The sequence below is a fragment of the Colobus angolensis genome, unplaced genomic scaffold (assembly GCF_000951035.1).
Source record: "Colobus angolensis palliatus isolate OR3802 unplaced genomic scaffold, Cang.pa_1.0 Scaffold81, whole genome shotgun sequence".
Lineage (NCBI taxonomy): Eukaryota > Metazoa > Chordata > Mammalia > Primates > Cercopithecidae > Colobus > Colobus angolensis.
This window is the reverse complement of record NW_012121932.1, coordinates 3,472,810-3,494,501: the sequence shown is the minus strand read 5'-3', so window position 1 is coordinate 3,494,501 and position 21,692 is coordinate 3,472,810. Positions and strand designations below refer to the sequence as shown.

The 21,692-nt window shown below is 36.5% G+C and overlaps 1 protein-coding gene across 2 annotated transcripts in view; it reads left to right on the top strand.

Moving 5' to 3' along the window:
- USH2A (Usher syndrome 2A (autosomal recessive, mild)) overlaps positions 1-21,692 on the top strand; it is an 802,205-nt gene that overhangs the window by 198,105 nt on the left and 582,408 nt on the right. For both annotated transcript variants that reach the window (XM_011929421.1, XM_011929422.1), the window contains 2 exons: positions 10,221-10,384; positions 20,368-20,526. In XM_011929421.1, the coding sequence (XP_011784811.1) occupies positions 10,221-10,384; positions 20,368-20,526 (323 nt within the window). The remainder of the gene's footprint in view (positions 1-10,220; positions 10,385-20,367; positions 20,527-21,692) is intronic.

Here is a 21,692-nt window from a genome sequence, read left to right as displayed (position 1 = left end):
TAAAGCCAGATATAAGTATCTCCAGATTATCTTTTCTCCACCTCCAGCTTGTCTACATTGTCACACATTTTTAATTTTTTATCTAGTCTTAGAAGAAAACCATGTGTATTTTTGTTTAAAAATAACCTGTTCGCGGTTCTTGATATAATCCCTTCCGGTTTTCCTACTCTTGTTCCTCCCTTCCATGATCTTTGCTCCATCAAATCCTCCCTTTATTTTAACTCAAACATCTCTCTATGGATAATATCATAACTGTCTACAAAAATGCTGTTCATTCTACAGCTTCCTTCCCTTGATTCTGCCCTGCTTTTATGAGCCCTGAAAGTTATTGTCTAATCTCTCACTCTTCATTCACTTACTAACGTTTAAAAAGAGCACTATTATACAAGAAAACATGATTTAAACAATAAAAGAGCAGATTTTTTTCTTCATTTTGTTTCTTTCTCATTCATTCTTTATTCACCATGCATGATACATACATTAGCAGAACTTGCAACATGTAGACATTCAAGAACTAGTTATGTGACTAATAAATTCTCATGCAAATCAAAGACAAGGTGTATAAAGAGATATAATAAATAAAAACAGATTAAGGAAAAGACAGAATGAAGGAAAAGGTTTCACCGGTGGGAAAAAGGGAGGAGTTGGTGGTGCTTTCCACTCGAGTCTAGTGAGGAGGTCTTATTTGATCCTTTGAAAGGTGACATGTGTCTCCTGCAGTTGGAGAGACCAGTGCGTTGATATCTATCTTAGATCTGGCAAATCTAACTGACAAGAAACAGTCTAGCTAGATTTGGATAGGTAAGTTGGAAGACAGTGCCCCGCATATCTTATACTCCCAGAGTTCATCATGACAAGGAAGACTATGTATTTCTCGTGACCAGTTGAAGACCACAAGGAAGAGAGACAGGGTTAGGTTGTCTTAGTGTGTGCTCAAAGTACCACTTAGAAGACAAAGGGACTGTGTAGAGAAAAGGACAAGACTCCTGTGGGCTACAGAATTAATAAGCAACCAGTCAAAAAGAAAATGCATCTGACTGCACTAAAACAAAAGGCGAGTGATACCTGATGGTGAGAAAGATGAATGAAGAAGTCAGGAAGGTACCACTGTCAGTGATAAGTCAGTTTTATGTACATGCAGGGCCAGAAACAATAGACTGCTTTGGGTGGTGCTAGTCCAGTGAGTTTCTACCCTTCCTGCAGCCTCTACGTGAGGGGGCAGGCTAACCAATCTACCTTCTCTGGTCATAGCCTTGCTGCCTTCATCATGTCCTAGCTAGATGAAAGGGAGATAAGTATGTTCTTGAAAATGTCTGTTCTTTAAATAAAGATTGGAGTGTTGACTAATATACAGGATGAGACATTCTATTTTCTGAATTGAATTTGTATTTTGCAATGTAAAGTAACTGTAGGACATTCTATTGCCTGAGAAAGACCAGAAAAGCCATGTGACTAACTCATTTTACATCCACGTGGAACATCGGGAAATTAGCTCCATATTATACATTTAAAGGGTCAGTAAAAGACAAAAGTAAAACTGATTTATGATTGCTTCTCATGACTCATGGTTTTTCAATGTGCTGGTCACTTCATTGTTCCCCTTTATTTCTTAAAATTACCTCTTCCTTTGGCTTCTGAGATTCTACTTCTCTTATTTGTTTTCTATCTCTTTTGCTGGTTACTCCTTTTTAATATGTCCTTTCAATTTCCACAACTGTGTCCCTGATTTCAATCACTACATACATGTTAATGGCTCTCAAACATATGATCATGCCTGCCATGCACTCTAGGCCTGTAGCCAGCTGTCTCTCTGAGTTTTACGCTTGCAAGTCCCTCGTGCATTTCATTTTTAATATAGTCAGCACAGAACTAACCATTACTTCCTCATCTCCCCCCAAATAAAAATTAGTCTCATGCCATCTCATGCTATCATCATCTTGGTGAAAAAGACATAAAACTTCAAATAATTATTTAAGTCCAAACTTCCCAAGTTTGAGTGGGGCTTAGATTCTTCTCAGGTCTGGCAGAATTGGCTCTGTTGTTAAGTAGAATGAGCCTGAGGGCTACTGCTGGAAAGTGCTATGGAAAGAAGAGCTACTCTCTAAAAAGAATAGAAAGAATAAAGCTTCCCATGGCCATATGGGACCCAAGGAGATCAGCAGGATTTGTCTCTTACTAAATCAGTCGTGTGGAATGCTGGTAACTTGACTTGACCCTCCTATCCTACTGATGAATTCAGCTGTCTCTTTTCACTTCAACTTTGATAATCATTACAGAGGAAATCCTGTAGCACAGAAGGGCATGGAGAAAGATATTTTAAAATGTGACAATGAGAATTGCTTGAGTTTGGACTTTTGTTCAACATTGAAAAGAGATAAAAATGAATTTTCTCATTTTTATGTTTTTTCACTCCTTTTGAATTATACTGTTCTTGAACCTTTTTTTTTTTTTTTTGACTTCTGGTTGTTATTGTGTATACACTAACATTAGCTATATTGAAAATATGTAACACTTGGCTAAGATATATGGGATTCCATCAAGTATAAGAAATTTTTGTTTCTTAAAGGAAAAAATTCACATGTGGTGTAAATGTATACAGATATGCAGTATAGGGAAACAGCTATGACCTGATGTTAAAACAATTTTTTTGGAAACAGAGTAGATTCCAAATCAATTGAATCTACTTTGAAATCTAGGCACTGTTGTAGGTTGTTACAAATAGAAATGTGTACATTTATAAAAATTACAATGCAGTTATAACAAATGGAAATGAAAATATTGATTTTCAAAATATACAGTAGATTGTAAGTATCTTATTATGAAAGGGGAAGGTACAAGTATCATGTTACTTCTTCATCAATTTGGAAAATAACCTCGCCTCCTTATCTGCCTAGTTCACATATTCCTTACTTTCCTCATGCTCTATTTGTTGGACACAACAAGGTTTGCTATATTGTTTTCTCTTGGTTTATTTTCTACACATTTTTTGTATTCCCAAGGGCAAAATAAATAAAATAAAACAGACCTTGACCCTAAACTACACAACCAACAACAAAAATCCATGCAACACAACAATAACTTTCTGTGACCAAGCTGGAAAATCATTTGCCTCTTTCCATCTAAGTGGTTTATTCTTCAAAAGTTACCAGAAAAAAGGGGGCATGGATTTAAAAAAGCTGATCCTAGTGCAAACATTACTCCATTTACCTCTGACACATAAAGCAAACATGATTTAATCAGTATCAAAAACAATGAAGCAAAAAAAAAAGTCTGCCCACTGAAAAATCAATAATGCAAAAAGGTATATAGTGTTTGTCTAAACCAAAAACAATGAGACAAAAATGGGCCATATTTAATTCATCTCAGATGGTAGTGGAGACCCATATTTGACACCCTGCGCTTACTGACACTGTCCTCAAGTTGACCTGTGACTAGGACTGCTCTGCCCCACAGCCACCAGGGCTGCTTCAGTTCATCTGGTACCCCACAGTTGTCTTACATAACAACCACACATCACAACTCCCAAAAGTTTCTTCCCTAATGATATACCCTCTCTATATTCTATGTTACCTTGTTTTAAGCCTTAAGGAGTTAGTAGTGTCACTATTTGTCCCGTTTACTAGCTGACACACATTGAAGTTGTCCATAGAGAGTAGGACACCAAGGCTGGTTAGGGAGAATAAAGGCTCAGACTTTTGGAGATAAAATACAGGGAAGTTCTTCTATGCCCAGATTATTTTTGGTTTTACTGCACATGTTCTACATTTCAGCACTAGGTTATAGATTTGGCCCAGTAATCTTTTCACAGGCCTTTTTCTGATTGATCTCAGTTGGTCTTTTCTCTGAGAACCAGGTCAATGACTTCAAATGAAAGCAGATAACTTTCTTGTCAACTGATTTCCTTTTATGGTGTGATAATGGAAAAATTAGGGAGTGTGCCTCATAGATTCCCTCTCCTCAGTGACTCTTTGTCAGACAGCTGGCTGTCATCTGGGGTGACAGGGTAAATGGGCCACAAGCCTGTCATCATCTGGCAGCCAAGGCAGGGCTTTCTCACAAGGTAGTGGCAGATTTCCAAGAAAGAAAGCAGAAACATGCAAAGACACTTGAGGCCTGAACCACCAGGATGTTACTTTTGCCTTATTCTACTGGCCAAAGCAAGGCACGCAGCTTGACCATGTTTGGAAGTGGTGGGGAATAAACAGACTCTCCTTTGTGATGGGTAGAACTAACTATACAGTTAGGTGCAAAGGACCTGCACAGAGGGAAAGGTGAAGAGTTGTGATTTTTGCAATCTCCTATGGCTGCCAAACCATATATTCTTCCTTAATTTAGATGATATACAATCCAATAAGAAGTATCAGTTTTTATATATTAGTAGCATATATTCAATGTGATGTAATAGGAATAACACGCAACTGGACATCAGAATATCCAGGTTTCAGTTTTGTCTTTTCCACTAGACCAGATATAGGAGCTTCTTATTACTGGTGGAATGAATTACCTCAAACTCAGTGGCTTAAAACAGCATGAAATTTTATTATCTTATAGTTCTGGAAATCAGAGGCTCTAAATGAGTTTCACTAGGGCTAAAATCAGGCCTGTATTTCTCCTGGAGATTCTAGGAAAAAAACCATTTCCTTGATTTTCCCAGCTTTTAGAGACCCCCTGCTTGCTTGCTTGCTTTCTTTCTTTCTTTCTTTCTTTCTTTCTTTCTTTCTTCTTCCTTCCTTCCTTCCTTCCTTCCTTCCTTCCTTCCTTCCTTCCTTTTCTTTCTTTTCATTCTTTCTTTTTTTTTTTTGAGATGGAGTTTTGCTCTTGTTACCCAGGCTGGAGTGCAATGGTGCGATCTCGGCTCACTACAGCCTCTGCCTCCTGAGTTCAAATGATTCTCCTGCCTCAGCCTCCCAAGTAGCTGTGATTGTAAGCACACACCACCGCCCCCAGCTAATTTTGTATTTTCAGTAGAGATAAGGTTTCTCCATGTTGGTCAGGCTGGTTTTGGTTGTGAATTCCCACCTCGGCCTCCCAAAGTGATGGGATTACAGGCGTGAGGCACTGTGCCCTGTGTACATTCTTTAGCTCATGGCTCCTTCCTTCATTTTCAAAGCCAGCAGAGCAGTGTTTCCTTGGACCTCTGCTTATGTCCTTACATGTTTTCTCTCTGACTTTTACCCTCCTGCCTTCCTTTACAAGGACTCTAGATTACATTGGGCATTGTTAGATAATCCAGGATAATCTCCTTATCTCAAAATCCTTAATCAGATCTGCAAATTCCTTTTACCAAGTAAGGTAACATTCACAAGTTTGGGGGATTAGAACCTGGATATTGTTGGGGTGAGCATAATATGACCTGCTCTGCCAGAGTTTAGCAATCTATAGCATGCGGGTCTGCCACATGTTTATGTAAATAGAGTTTTATTGGAGCATAACAATGTTAATTCTTTACATATTTTCTGTGGTTACTTTACTACTACAGCAGCAGCAGCGGAGTTGAGTTACAATAGAGTTCACACGGCCTGCAAAGCCTAAAATATTTACTATCTCATCCTTTATAGATAAAGATTGCTGACCTTGTAACTAGATTTACTGTCACCTTGGGCAAATTACTTATTCTCACTAAGCATAATAGAATCATAACTTTATAGACTGGGAAAGAACCTTAAAAGTAATTTTGGTTAAACTCTACCCTATACATTTCTCTGCATAAATCACCTTTTCAGAATAACTGGTGAATGGCCATTCAGCTTCTGCTCCAAAACATGGAACTAAAAGGAGCCCACTATCTCATGAAGTAGCTCATGTTTATTTCAAACAACTGTAATTCTGCAACAAATAGAAATATATTATTTATATTGACCAAAAAGTTGCAGTCTCTTGACTTTCTTGCCTAGTCTTATTTCTGCCTTCTGAGACCATAGAGAATAAGTGAAATCTCTCTTCTTTCTGAGAGCACTTTAAAAATTTGATTCTGCTATCATATCTTAAAGTTATTTAGTTATTTGCATAAATATGTGGAGTGTCAACAAAGGAGAAAGAGATAGTGTTCTCAGATCAGGACCTTGCTAAACAAGCTGCCTGGACTTAGCTGTCACTATTGCCTGGATGCAAGGGAGTCACTGCCCCTGGTCTAGCTTTTATGAGTTTCTCTATTTGTGCATGGGAAATTCACCAAAAAGGATGGGTTTGCACACTGTTAACGTCTCCCTTTCAGATGAGGCACTCGTATTTCCTTGTTCAATAAGTCATGTGAATATGGCTTTCAGCTCACACAACATTGATGCCCAAGCCTCAAATCCCTCTCCTATAATTCTGATTCCACCTCCAAGAGAATAAAGATGCTGTTAATAGGCTGTAACTAAAGGGAAAACTAAGAAGCTCAATGAAACCACGACTCCACTGTTAATTGGGGAAAACCAGACTCCTCTAGAGGGCACTGTAGCACTCACCGAATTCTGTGAACTGAGAACACTGGTCTAAGAGAATCTGAACAGATACCAGCTCTTAAAGAAAGCTGTCCATTCCCTGGGAGTGAGGTTAGTGAGGGGGGCAGAGTTAAGCCAATAAAAAGGGGCTCAAAAGAGCTAACTTGTTATTGGAGCTACAAACCATGTTTAGATTAATCTCTGGTGTCCTATCCTAAGTCTAAAGCTTCCCTGGTGCTTTATTCACAATCAATTCCTGTATCCGACAATATTTACCTAATCCTTACTGTGCGCTAGTCTTTGTGTTAGGTACTGATGGAAAAAAACAAAAACAAAAACAAAAACAAACAAACAAAAAAACTCTGCCCAATTTTGCCAATTTGCCTTGAAGTCTCTTTCTGTTTTGTTTATTAGTAATCCTTATCTAAAATCCCTTAGCAATTGGAGTTCTCTTTCTCCTTCATTCTTTATGTTGAATGATGTCTCATCATCCCCGTCAACAAATTAGAAGACCGGGAGTAACTCTATACCTATCCTCCCTTCTCTTTTCAATTTGGCATCCCATTCTACCAATTTTACTTAACATTTCTCAGGTCTATCCTGCTCATTTCCATTGCTCCTTGCCACTGCCCTAAGGTAGCATGATCTTACTTCTGCTCACCTTTCCAGGTTTACCTATCACCATTTCCCATTCTGAATTTACATCCAAGAGTACTGAGCTGCTTGCAATTTCATACCTTGTTCTACTTTTTCTTTTTTTCTCTATTTTTGCCCCTCCCCGACTTACCTGGCTTATTTCTACTCATCTTTTAACATTCAGCCCAAGCATCTCCTCCAAGAATCTTACTTAAAATTACCCTTCCCATCCCTTCTTCTGCTACCAGATTAGGTGAGTTGCCCCATTTCTGGACCTTTAGAGTCTGGATGCATCTTTATTAATGCTCTTTCCATTTTATCTTGCATATGAGATTGTGAGCACCTTGAGGATGGGGGCAATTCTATATGATTCATCTCTATATCCTTGATGTTTATTCCAGTCCTGGAACATAGCTGGCCCTCAATGAATGTTATTTATGTCAATCAATATTTAAATCAATTTGATAGTACCCATTAGCTGAGGTCCCAGACAGAGGAGGGGTGTACAAAGAGAAATGTCAATAAAATGACCTATATATCTTGGGATATATCTCTGGGCCTCCTACAGTAGTTCTCCCTCAGATGATGAATTTTCTGACAATGACGTGCATTACTGAAACATATTCCTTTCATTAATAGTTAGGTTTCTTCAACAGTAATAATTAGGATAACACTTTCTCTCACTGTTTCCACAACTGGAAGAAACTCCTAGGAAAGGAAAGTATATAAATTTGTGATTTAGGAGACAGAGGCCAACTTCTCTCCCATTGTAACCAGTAAATACTGAGTTATGTAAGGGTCCAAAGAGTACTATCATAGCAAAGTGCTGGCAGAGATTAGCGATGCTTTACTCCTGTTTTGTTTACCATAATGAACTGGTCAATAAACATCACAAATTGTTTATCTATATAAATCTTGACAGATTACTCTTTATGAAATCCATTTAGCAAGTGAGGTTTTCCCATAAGGATGAAAAATGAAGATTTTAAACAGATTGTGGGAGAAGCTCTGGCTGTACCAAGAGAGTCAGTGTAATAAAGGTTTCTTTATATTAATATTACAAAAACCATTTATCCTGGCAAAATCAATATTGCAACTCATCTTAGTTTGGTGTTTCTCTTTCTAAGCTTAAAATGTCTTTTCCTTTATTATGTATAATTTTGTTTTAATAAATGTGAAATATATTTCATTTAGGAGGTACTCTTGAGGAGGGATAACTTATAAAATGGCATCAAACTTGTAGCTTATTTGCTAAAGAGTCTTGGAAATGTTTAAAATTATATTTGAGTGGCAGAGAAATCTAAAGGAATCATTTTACTTAATCCTTAATTACAAAATTATCCCCAGTGTCCTTTGGGGTAAAAACAAACTATAATGTTCAGAAAAGTCTTCTCCTGTGAACTTCATTTAGGAAAAATTCTTACTGAAGTCAAGCGATTATAACAAGTCAGATAAGTTGACTATAACAATGGCTTGGATAAGAGACTATAAAATCAAGAATAGACACATTTAATTGCTCAAAACACTGCATGCTTTGGATGGAAAAAAATAGAACTACACCAAGGAACGGAATTGTGTTATACACTGGAAGCTATTACTCTAAATGTATTATATGTAAAATAAGTGTTATTGTCTCAGGAGTGAATGGTAATAAAAACTGAAATACTCAAGAGACACGCATGAGTGGTGCATTTATACATATATACACAAACACACACACACACACAATTGACAGAAGCTTTTCTCTTATTGTTTATGCTCACTAACATTATATTAAAAGCCTATAAACAATAGACTCTACATAATAGCATATAATGAAATTAAGAGCAAATCAAATATTTTTGCATCTATGATTCCATTTTAATTATAATACATAATTTTCTCAGCTCTAAAACTTAACCTAAACAAAACATCTATATGTAAGGAAATTCTGATGTAATGTGTATAGATAAAAGACCTAATATAGTTGTTTGAAGGGGGAAAATGTCCTTTTATCATGACCATAAAAAGGGCAAACTACAGTACAGTGGTTTTCAAGAAAAACTGTACTTTATTTATTCCCAAGGGGATATTAGTCCATAAAACAAATTTGCAGCTTATTTGGCAGTCTTAGCTTTTATCAGCCTTTTTAAGGGTGTTGAATGATTACTCAAGAGATCACACTGTAAAAATTGCAGTGGGGAAAAGTAACTCCGTCCATTCAGCATCTTTATTAGAACACAGAGGTGAATCCATTTGACATTTTAAATGTATCACAAGGAGAGTACCTTTTTAATGGTGAGTGGTCTTCTTACATGTGCTGTTTTGCTTCTCTAATGCCTCACGGCACCAACATTGCTTGTCCTAATCAGTGCCATTGGTATAGCCTACATGTTTGAATAATTCACTGTGAGGGAACAAATTTTATTTTCTATTATGGCAAAATGCCACTACTGGTATTTTTACAATCAACTTTGGATCCAAGAAATTTAAGCTGCAATAAAGTTATCTTATTATATTTACATCATTTGCATCTTTTCATAAATCAGAATAATACTGTACTCTCCAACCATTGTGGACAGATAAGTTTAGTTGATAAAATAGAAGAGGAAATATAACCCATACTAAGGCATCAACAATATTTGAACCTGTCTTCCTCAAGCAATTTTCTTAGTGAAATTTAGTCTTCATAGAACTAACTATAGAATTTTAAGATTTTTAGGGAGAGCAATGATTTACCCCTGGTTTTCTATTTTGCAATTGGATAGTCACTTGAAAAGATAATTTTATGGGTATCTAATCTAAATTTTTAGCTGACAGGAGAACTGCTTTTGTAAAAGCAAAATTTACAGTATTCCTAATTGAACAACTGGATTCAAACTAATCTGTAAGATATACTGTGGGATTTTAAAAAGCAATATAACATCTTTTTTGCTATTAGTTAGTTTATAAAGAGAAAGCTTTATACAGGTTTTACCAGGAGCAGTAGTTTTATAACCATCTTTTCTATTTTCCTTTATTTTATGTTGATTCTATATTTGTTTAGTTCAAGCATTCTTTTCAATTTGTTGGCTAAAACAAACCGTCTTACTCTACAATGCTATTGGTAGGTGTAACTTATACTATGAATTATTAATCAAAACACTATTCTCTTTGATGGTTTATTTGTCTTGTTTTCAGATGTCAGCCTTGTAATTGTCATCTCTCAGGAGCCTTGAATGAAACCTGCCACTTGGTCACAGGCCAGTGTTTCTGTAAACAATTTGTCACTGGCTCAAAGTGTGATGCTTGTGTTCCCAGTGCAAGCCACTTGGATGTCAACAATCTATTGGGTTGCAGCAAAAGTAAGTGAACTCTGGCTCAGTGCTGGTTTGTGAAGCAGCATCTTACAGGGGACTGCATCTCATTGTTTTCTTTCTCCATTTAGAACTCATCAGAAAGACTTAGTACAATGTGAAGAATGTAGGTAAGAGATGGAAAAAAAAAATACATTCAGTGAAATATGTGTGCTTTTCCTTGATTAGACAATTGGAGATGATAATACAATTATGTTCGTAGTGGGAAATTTACAATGGTTTGTTGGAATGAAATCAACAATGAGGTGACTAAAGTCCTAGGTTTTCCCAGACCAAGGGTTTTCCCAGGACACAGGACTTTCAGTGGTAAAATCAGGACAGTACTGGTTAAACCAAAATAGTTGGTTTAACTAGACAAAGACATTTTCATGTAAGTTTTTTTACTTGTTTGTTTGATGTTTGTTTTTTTATTGTTTATTATAAGTTTGATATTCTTCCATCCTCCAAAGTTTATGGGCACTATTATATCACTAGTTGTTTATTGATATTATAATAATTAGTATCATCCACCACAGCATATTACTCACCCTATAATTGATATTTCTTTCTACTTTAAGTTACACTAATTCAAATATCTCTCACATTTATATTTTTAATTCCTTAAAGCCAAAGATTCCATGTATCTTTTGACTTCTCAACATCACTTCTCAGTTCCTTGAATTGACCTCACAAGGTCACCTGCAGTTCTACGATTTCATAACATATTGACCGTTTTCCTATATTTATTTCAAGATCATACATCCTTACCTTTTCCAGAATTCCTAAGAAATGCCTGCTGGGAACATGTGGTAGGAGCCCTCTACAACATATTGTGCTATGCATATTCTCCTTGGGGTGTCCTGAGACTGTCATGAGTCACAATGATAGGAAGCGCCACAAGTCATGACAGATCATCACAAACCAGCATGTCTGGAACTCTGCTATCTACATTTAAGGGGAGAGGGAGAGAAATAAGTAATGGAATATTGGACTCCAAAACAACTGTACTAGATTTTGAGGTAATGGAAAGCAGGACGTAGCTAGTGATTAAGAAGATGTATTCATATTTTGTACCTGTGTAGCTTCTCTTCAGCATCCCACATTTCATCAGTCCCTCTGGATTTCAGAATAAGTAAAACTAGGTATTCATGCTTCTTTTGGGAAGGAACTATCGTAATTCCTTTCATGTATAAATACAGTCTAAACACAAATCTGGACTTCACTGGCCACTTAATTACGATGTGTCATATATTGATTAGCAATACAATTGATTGCTTTGTATGCAACAAAAATTCTAGCATATTCCTTTTGGATATGAGTTGTAGATCATCATTTATAATGAAATTATGATATCTAATCTTAGTAATTTCTGATTGATTCTGTCACTAATTTTGTGAAAATATTGGCCCCTGCTTTACTTTATGCTACCAATTCTTTCTTGCATTTGAGACACAGTCTGGGAATTGTCTCTCAGGCAAAACTGGATAGTCATGTCACTGGAAAGCTAGTCTACAATTCTTAGTAGTGGTAGACATTTACTTTTATATTTTATTAACTGGACATTTTTTCCAAGTGTTTCTGATTTGTCAGAATTTTTAAAAACTTTCACATTCCTAATGATTCTTCCCTGGACATATTCTTTTTGGTTTTTGATCTCTTTAAAATCATGATACATCATACTGAGCACAGTTCTTCAACTGCTTGTGGTTGTTGCTGCATCTGTTTTAGGTTTTTAAGAAAATTTTCAAAAACACTGTGTAAAGTTAGAAGCTCAGCATCAGCAGAGGAAATTTATTAGAAACAAATGAGACAACATGCCTGTCTTCAAAGGGGGTCAAAACATAGCTAGAGTGACGGACACTGATAATAGGAGGGGAGCAGAAAAATGTAAATGTTGGCATGAGGGTGCAGGGTGCCAGCCTTCTCTCCTCTTCTAGCTTGATAATCACATGGTCCTTGTGTTGGATCCTAGCAGAAGCAGCCAGAACAACTGGCTTCACAAAGATATGATGAGATTGAGAGGAATGTAGTGCTATGTATTGTTGACACAGTGAACTACCTCTGGCTAGTATTTTTCTCTGTATCCCACAGATGTCAAAAAGTGTTTTCATTTAAAATGAAAATTTCTCATGGTACCCCACCACACAGTTTGGGAACTGCAGGATTATAACCCTCGTTATATCTTCTAGGGACCACGAGCAATAGTTTAGTAATATCATCTGTGATTTTTTTTTTTTTTTTGGCGGGCTATCAGGGTGGGAATCCTAGGACTTAATTTCCAAAATGCAAGAGGATTGAATTAAAATAAAGTAGTTAGACCTTTTCTTAGAGTCAATTTCCCTGCTGAGTGTTTCACTTCTTTCCTTTAAATATTGGTTTCATGCTTTCAAAATGATAGTCATGCTTCTTGAGAGGAAGCAAAACAGGAATTAACATGAATTAAATAGTCCTATTTTCTGTATTCTTTCTTAGTGAATGATATTACAGTTAGTTCAACCTTCTATGAACTTAACTAAAATTATACACATACACACACACACAAGTATACAGTTAGCCACTTATTGTTTGGTAGTGTTTGTCTTCTTGACACTATTCTCATTGTTATTTATTCATCTTTATATCCACATTTTTCTTTCTCTCTCCTTACCAGAAAGTCTCTTCTAGCTCTCCTTTTATTAACAGCCTTATTAAAGTATAATTTACATATTATACATTTAACCACTTTAAGTATATGGTTTGATGGATTTTAGTACATTTATACTTGTGCAAGCATTATTATAATCCAATTGTAGAACACTTATGTCATTTCAAAAAAGTTCCTTTGTGCCCATTTCCAGGCAATCACGACTCCCACCTCTAGCCCCAAAAAACTAGTTATAGGGTCTTTGATGAGATAATTTTGCCTTTCCCAGGAGTTTTATATAAATGAAAGTATACAACATTTAGCCTTTTTACAATGTATAGGCTTTTGTATCTAGCTTCTTTCTCTTAACAAAATGTTTTTGAGGTTCAGTCACATTGTTGCATGTCTCAGTAGATTCTTTTAATTACTGAGTAGTATTTTATGGATATACTATATTTTGTTTATCCATTGATCAGTTGATGCATAGATTGTTTTCAGTATTGGTCTATTATGAATAATACATCCATGAACATACGGTTACAAGTGTCTGTGTGGACATTCGTCTTTACATCTCTTTATATCCTGAGAATAAAAAGGCTGGTTTGTATCCTGAATATATTTTTAATGTTTTAAGGAACTGCCAAATTATTTTCCAACATGGCTGTATCATTTTACATTTACATTAGCAATTTATAAGAGGTCCAGTTACTCTATGGCCTCAGCAACATTTGGCATTGACTCTATTTCATTATAGCCATTCAGTGAGTGTGTAGTAGTATCTCATTGTGGTTTCAGTTTGCATTTTTCCTGGTGACTAATGTTGAACATCTTTTCATGTGTATTGTCATTCATGTGATTTTTGGCAAAGTATCTTTCAAATATTTTGCCCGTATTTTAGTTGAGCTGTTAGTCCTCTTACTGAGTTAAAGAATTCCTTATTAATTTGGGATAAAATTTGCAAATAGTCGTCCCATTCTGTGGATTTGGTTTTCATTTTCTTAATGGTATACTTTAAAGAGCAAAAGCTTTTACTTTTCATGAAGTCAATTTACTAAGCTTTTCCTTTATGGGTCATGTTTTTGTGTCCTATCTCAGAAATTTTGGGCTGACTCAATGTAAAAAAAAAATTCTCCTTTATTATTTTAAAGTTTTACACTTATACTTTTACATTTAGATCCATGAAATAATTTGAATTAGTTTTGTACATGGTATGAGTTAAGCATCTAAGTTTTTTATTTCATTTTTATTTTTTGACACATAGATATCCAAATGTTCCATTAACATTTGTTGAAATTGCTATCCTTTCCCCATTGAATTACCTAAGTATCTCTGCAAAAATGCAGTTGACCCTATAGCTAACATCATATTCAAAAATGAAAGACTGAGATCTAACATCGGACATAATACAAAAATGTCCACATATTAGCCAGAGAAGGTAATCAAGAAAAAGTAAGCAAAAGTCTCCCAAATTAGAAAGTTGATTTTCTTTACTTGTAGATGATACGATTCTATATGTGGAAAATCCAAACGAATTCACAAGAAAGCTACTAGAGCTAGACAAATAGCAAACAAATTCAGCAATGTTCTGTGTTACAAAATCAACACACAAAATTAGTTGTGTTTCTATATTGCAGCAATGAACAATCTGAAAAAGAAATTAAGAAAGCAATTTCACTTATAATGCATCAAAAATTTAACCAAGGAGATGAAGACTTGTACATTATCTGTTTTCTGTGTGCTTCCAGGAAACCTATAGTATAATTCTGCAATGTTATTTCTATTCACTGTTCCTTTTATGCTTAGCCATGTGCTCTCCAGTGTCTCATGAGTTTCATGCAGGATCCGTGTGTGATCACTTTTCTATTAGGATACTAAGATAGAAGTAATTTTCCCATTAGTATATATTATCTGTGCGTATTTATTGCCAAATAAGTCATTTATAATTCTTGGGATGTAAGAATCAAGGATGCCTTCCAACCTACTGGAGGGTAGAGGAAATAAAGGTGATATTTATTGAGCAACTACTTTATACACACATACACACACACACCCCTACATACATATGTGCATACATACACACACATATACACACACCCCTTATCTTCAAAATAACCTTGAGAGGGAGACATTATCATTCTCTTAATATAAATGAGAAAAGGTTTAGAGAGTCCAATCAATATTTAACTGTAATCATACAACTACCAAAGTTCCAAAGCTGGAGATTCAAGCTCGTGGTTCCCAAAGAGATGGATCTAGTCACAGTATTATACTCTCATTCCATAAAAGGCAGTCTGGCATATGCAAATAGCATTCTTGGCAATTTTGATGAATGAATATGTGAACATTTTCTAGGAATTCTACTTCAAGCACATAAAGGGTCAAGTTTTCTCATGCCCAAGATGTAATAATATTATTCTCAAAAGTGTTGGTAAGTCATCTAAACCTTCTGGTTTACGAAAATTTCAATTTAAATACCAAAGAGGTACTATTTATTTATGCTGTAGAGTCAGACAAGATTGTGGTTGACATGGTCATAGAAAGTAATCAGCTTAAACGTTTGGAAAGAGCCTATGTGTGTGAAGAACTTTTGTTGCCAAGGAAATTTTCATGTAATGCAAATCATTTTCTACACCCTTTGACATGGGAGTGAAACATCTATCTCTCTTTCATTTTCATTCATCCCCAAAGCATTTTGCTGCCTTAGAAAATCATCTGAAGGTCAGTTTTGATTGCTCTAACTCTGAAATCTGTTGTGTTCCTGATAGCACGCAGAGTTTTAGATGAAATCACTAATATTCACTAAAAAATGTTAAATTGCCATGAATTGCAAGGTTGTTTGAGAGTGCCATAAATGAGGCAGTTTATGACATTTGTGGCTCCACCAAGAACAACAGGATTTCAAACCCTAAATTAAAATCCACTGAAAGGGTCAACTGCATTGTCAGTGTTCAACCGATCAACGTGACCATATCAAATATGCAACATCCATGAATTCAAAAATGTAAGGTGCTATTCGGAAATAATTCTTTTCTCATGTGTCATTATGAGATTGTTGCTACTCTTTTCCTATGTCTAAATAGGCATATAGACTGTTGGAATGTTAATAGAACAATGCAAATTCCAAAGAAGAAAAAGACAAAAGGAGAGCAATGAGCATATATCTAGTTTGAATATTTTAAAACATATGATATAAATATTGTCTGCCTTAGGATCAGACTTTGTCTTTAGGAAGCCTATTCATAATACATGGAATTTTATATATTTTACATTCAGTGCTGTGTAGAATAAAACAACTTTTTTCCCCTCTGTTCTCACACCACTATCAACATAGACTACTTTGGTGAACAAGCAATTCTGCAGCATTAATATCCTGCAACCCAGTTCAATTCTTGCACTATATACCTGTAAGTAGTGGCAGATTCCACAGGGGAGGGCTCAGTTCCCAAGGCTGCCCCCAACTTCTAACACTACTCACAAGCTCCAGGTTATTTTGCCTGTGCTTGTAACCCTCTGGCTATAGATTGGGGTGGCTGTGACTCCCTCCTTGGGTTCAATTAATTTGGCAGATCAGCTCACAGAGCTCAGGAAGCACTTATTTTTACTGATTTATGATACAGGATATTACAAAGGATACAGATGAAGCAATGCATAGGACAAGACACATGGAAAGGGGAGCAGAGCTTCCATGTTCTCCCTAGGTGTCCCACCTTCCAGGAACCTGCACACATGTAACTACCTGGAGCTCTCCCTGTACCTCCACCATCCCCCTGCCCCACAACCATGGCCTCTTGGACTGTTTTTTTTGTTTTGTTTTTTTTTTTTTGTTTGTTTGTTTGTTTGTTTTTGTGAGACAGAGTCTCTCTCTTTTGCCAGGCTGGAGTGCAGTGGCGATCTTGGCTCACTGCAACCTCTGACTCCCAGGTTCAAGCGATTCTCCTGCCTCAGCCTCCTGAGTAGCTGGGATTACAGGTGCATGCCATGATGCCTGGCTAATTTTTGTATTTTTAGTACAGTTGGGGTTTCATCTTGTTGGCCAGGATGGTGTTGATCTCCTGACCTCATGATCTGCCTGCCTCAACCCTTTATAGCAACTTCATTGGATAGGCATGACTGAAGCATGGATGTGGCAGACTACCACAATTACTACTTGAGACCATCACTACGACAGTTACTACTGTTACTACTTGAGACCATCATTACAAGACTGAACGAAGGGGGATGAATACAGAAATGAAAACTAAAAACAAAAGTATTTCAAAGGAAGGGTAACATAGGAAGAAGGGGATCCCTGCTTCTGGTGAGCAACGGCAGCTGCCTGGGCTTCCACAGCCCTTTGTATTTATTGGGTAGAAAGAGCAGAGAGGAGGAGGTAATGTTTGGTCAGCTGCTTGATTGATCACAGGTTCATATTATTACTAACAGGCTTCAGATGTGCCTAATCACAAGAAACACTTGTGTCTGTGTTGTGACTGCCCTCAGCATTCCTTCTGGGTGCAGATACAGTTTGTCAGTTTGCCAACATCCTGCTTTCATGAGAACTGGCTGTTTACTCATATAGCCTCCAGTGGTATACTGAGTTGATCATGACCCTCATTCTTTTGGCCTTCAACACATGGACAGCTATGTAGAAATGTGATTTAAAGAAAAAGGGAGTATGATTTCGTACTAATTGACTGAGTGGGGAAAACCAGCAAGGCTGCCTATTCAGAGTCTTCTTGGCCTCTCTCTGCAGCATTCATTCCTCCAGGGTATGGGACAGGACCCCTCTAAAATGAGGATCTCATAACCCACAATCAGACAAGGCAGGTCAGAGAATTTCCTTATGGCCAGTTCTAAGACAGAAAGGTGGAGGAAGACTAGAGTATATTTTTAGTTTCTGTGGCCTGCCTTGGGGAGAAAAAGGAACAGGTAGAAGCAGAACAGAATAGATAGACCCTATTTTCTGAGGCCTACTTCTGAAGCCTAAAGCTCCCCAGTATTGTAACAGAAGACTGTCCTTCACCTGTATTGCTTTTAAATTGTTCTGAAGCTGCTTCAGAACCCCTGGACAAAACACCAATACTTCAACAGAAGACATGCTTATTGTGTTAGTCACCAAGGAACTAACAAGGGTTGTGGAAGTTATGAGCCAGGAACCATGGACAAAAACGTGTGTGTGTGTGTGTGTGTGTGGTGTATAAAAATCAAAGTGCTCTTGAAATCCGTAACAATTTGATTATATCTTTTAGACAGAGTTCATATATTATATCTATTAAACAGAGTTCATCACTCATGGGTCCTGGTGAATTAGCAATACCTCTGAGGTGGAAGTCTTTGCCTAGTTTGCAGAATAACTTCATTTTACTGTTCTCTACTTTTCCACTTTGCTCTGTCCTCCAAGATTCTATGTGGTTTGCATCAGCAGCCTCCATTGCCCTCTGGCTTTTAGTTAGTTGATTTCAGCTGCTAGGAGGGACCCACCAAACATCTGGAGGGCAGGTGGAAAAGGAAGTCGAATATTTAATTCCCCACTCCCTGTGTCCACATAGAAGCAGCCTCAAGCTAACTGCATCCCTCCATGAGTGGTCATAGCACCTGTCAGGTGATGCTCTTCATACAGTACTTTCTGTCCCTGAGTTTTGTCCCCATTTAAGCTAGAGACAGTGTGCAGAGAACAGTTAACATAGCAAGGCTGACTGCTTATTTTTAGAAAGACCTGCTTACAAAGCTGGCCTTTGGCTGGCATCTGGATCCACACTATCCCCAGAACTGATAAGAGAGGACCACTGCACTTAAACATTTGTACAAAGTACGGTTTAAGCTTAACACCTGCTTTCCTTGTGGGGGTCTTAAATTTGGGTAAATGCCAGACAGAGGCTGCTCATATGAACAGCCCCCAATAAAAACCCTGTGCACTGAGTTTCGAAGGAGCTTCCCTGATTGGCAACACATTACACACATTTTCATAATGCATTGCTGGGGGAATTAGGCCTGTTCTATCTCTACTGGAAGAGAATTCTTGGAGGCTTGTGCTTGGTTTCCCCTGGACTTCATTGATATGCCTTTTCCCTTTGTTGATTAATTCTGCAACCTTTCATTGTAATAAATTTTAGCCATGAGTAGGACTATATGATGAGTCCTTGAGTCTTCCCAGTGAATCATTAGACCCAGGGTTCAGGGTTGGCTTGAGAAACCCTGATATAAATAGCGAAAGAGCTCTGCAGTTTCTATACCTGAGAGTACTGCACTATCTCTTTTGCCCACCCTTTTGAAAGTACTTCCTTTATTAAGCTCTCCCCAAGTTACTTTTTTTGAGTGTGCTTTCTTTTAGTGAAGCTTCTAATGACTGTAGATATTTCATATAAAAATATTAATTATTTAATGGATTCTTTTCTGTACATTATATTTACATATTTCTTAAAACAAAAATATTAATGGTTTAAAAGTAAGGTAACACAGCAACCTGTACCCTTGACATCTTATTTAACGAGAATGTTTGATTAAGTTGTACTTCTTTAAATGGATGGGGGATTGTGCATCTTGTTTAAACTAGAAAGTAGTACATAAACTGGTGGTGGTTGATTGTCCTTAAAAATATTTAGCTATTGTTTTTCTCCTTTACGTTTGTGTATTCTGGGGAAGAAAAGAAGAAAATTCACTCTCAAAAGCAGGGAGACTAAGGAAAATTTACAGTGACAGAATACAATGTTTTCATGGTATATATTTATATTATGAAAAACGTCACTTAAGTAGTTAGATGAATGTTCTTATTTTTTATGTGCCTGATAAGCAATCGTATCACATCTTAAATACACCTCTAACAGGTGATGGTACATTCATATAGTATATTCAAATTGTTTCTTGATAATATTTAGATTATTTAACATCCATAGCTATTTATATCACCAAATATTATTCTTTCTTTTACACTGTGATCTCTGAAGCAAGATAAAGCATTGTGCTTAATGGAATGGAAAGCTTCCTCTCAAAAATCCAAAGATTATGCTACTTAAATTTCAAGTTTCAGTGGAACTTATGTCAACTTTAACTTAACTGTGTAAAAAAATAAATGTTATGCATCCTTGGATGGTTTCTCAAAAAAAAAAGACAAAGAAAGAAATGCTTAATGTAAACTATTGTGGTTTTTTACCCCCATATATATGTATGCCAGCTGCTTTGACCTAAAAAGTTTTTTTTTATGCTTTTGGATAAAAAGCTTTGTTTTAGAGAACTCATGAACCCTTTGTTTATTAATGTCTTGGTAAACCACATGTCTTCTTGATAAAGTAATCCTGAATGAGAAAGACCTCTTTGCTGGATATCTTACTTCAGTTTGCTTTTCTGTTTATTGATTGCTTTGCTAATAAATGCTCTCTTCATTGTAATTTAGCTCCATTCCAGCAACCTCCGCCCAGAGGACAAGTTCAAAGTTCTTCTGCTATCAATCTCTCCTGGAGTCCACCTGATTCTCCAAATGCTCACTGGCTTACTTACAGTTTACTCAGGGATGGTTTTGAAATCTACACAACAGAGGATCAATACCCATACAGTGAGTTTAAGGGTCTGGTAATAGAAATAAATATTCGGAGAAATGACACATTAGTTAAGTTATTTGACATTGAGGATAAATGCTGTTGTGGTTTCCTTTGTCTGGCACAGAGTGTTTCAGACAGAGAGAGAATTACAAATTTCACTAGTAATCAAAGAAATACAATAAAAGTGAGATGCTTAATATCTGATAAATACTAATGCTTATCAAATTCTCAAAGATGAAAAAAAATGACCCCATCAAAAACTGATGGGAATGTGGGGAAGTTGGAACTTTTATAAACTGCTGAAGTGTCTGTGTGAGTTCATTAGTACAACTTTTCATGTACAATAATTTGTTAAAATCTATGGAAAATCTTTCCTTTTAACATAACATTTGACTTAGCAAACCTACTTTAGGAAGTTTAGCTCAAGCGAATAGTCATAAGTGCACACATAAGATGTCTATACCTATACTATTTGTAATATCAAAATATTGAAAATGATTCAGATGTTCACCAGTGTTTCAGTAGATTATAGTATATGGCATAACAGAATCCTGGCACATTGTTAAATAAATTATAGGCTGTGATAGCATATAAACTGATATCTTAGTTCACATATCAATAAATGGAAAATGTTCATGACATATTGTTTAAGGCAGGGGTCCCCAGTCCCCAAGCTGTGGACAGGTACTGGTCCATGACCTGTTAGGAACAGGGCCACATAGCAGGAGGTGAGCAGCAGGCCATCAACATTACCCCCTGAGCCCTGCCTCCTGTCAGTTCAGCGGTGGCATTAGATTCTCATAGGAGCACGAATCCTATTGTGAACTGTGCATGCGAGGGATCTAGGTTGCGCCCTCCTTATGAGAATCTAATAATAAATGTAATGCACTTGAATCATGCCAAAACCATCCCTCCTCACCTCCCCATCCTTGGTCCATGGAAAAACTGTTTTCCATTAAACCAGTGCCTCGTGCCAAAAAAGTTGGGGACCACTGGTTTAAAGTAATTAAAAGTTATTAAAATAATCTGAGAATTATACCATTTTAATTTACAAATACTGGAAGACATAATAAATAGATCTAGTTTTCTCTAATTGTAAATATTATAGAAAATTTATCAGATATTTCTATTATAATGAATTCAAGTTTCTTATTTCTCAGGTTAAAGAACTATTAAATCT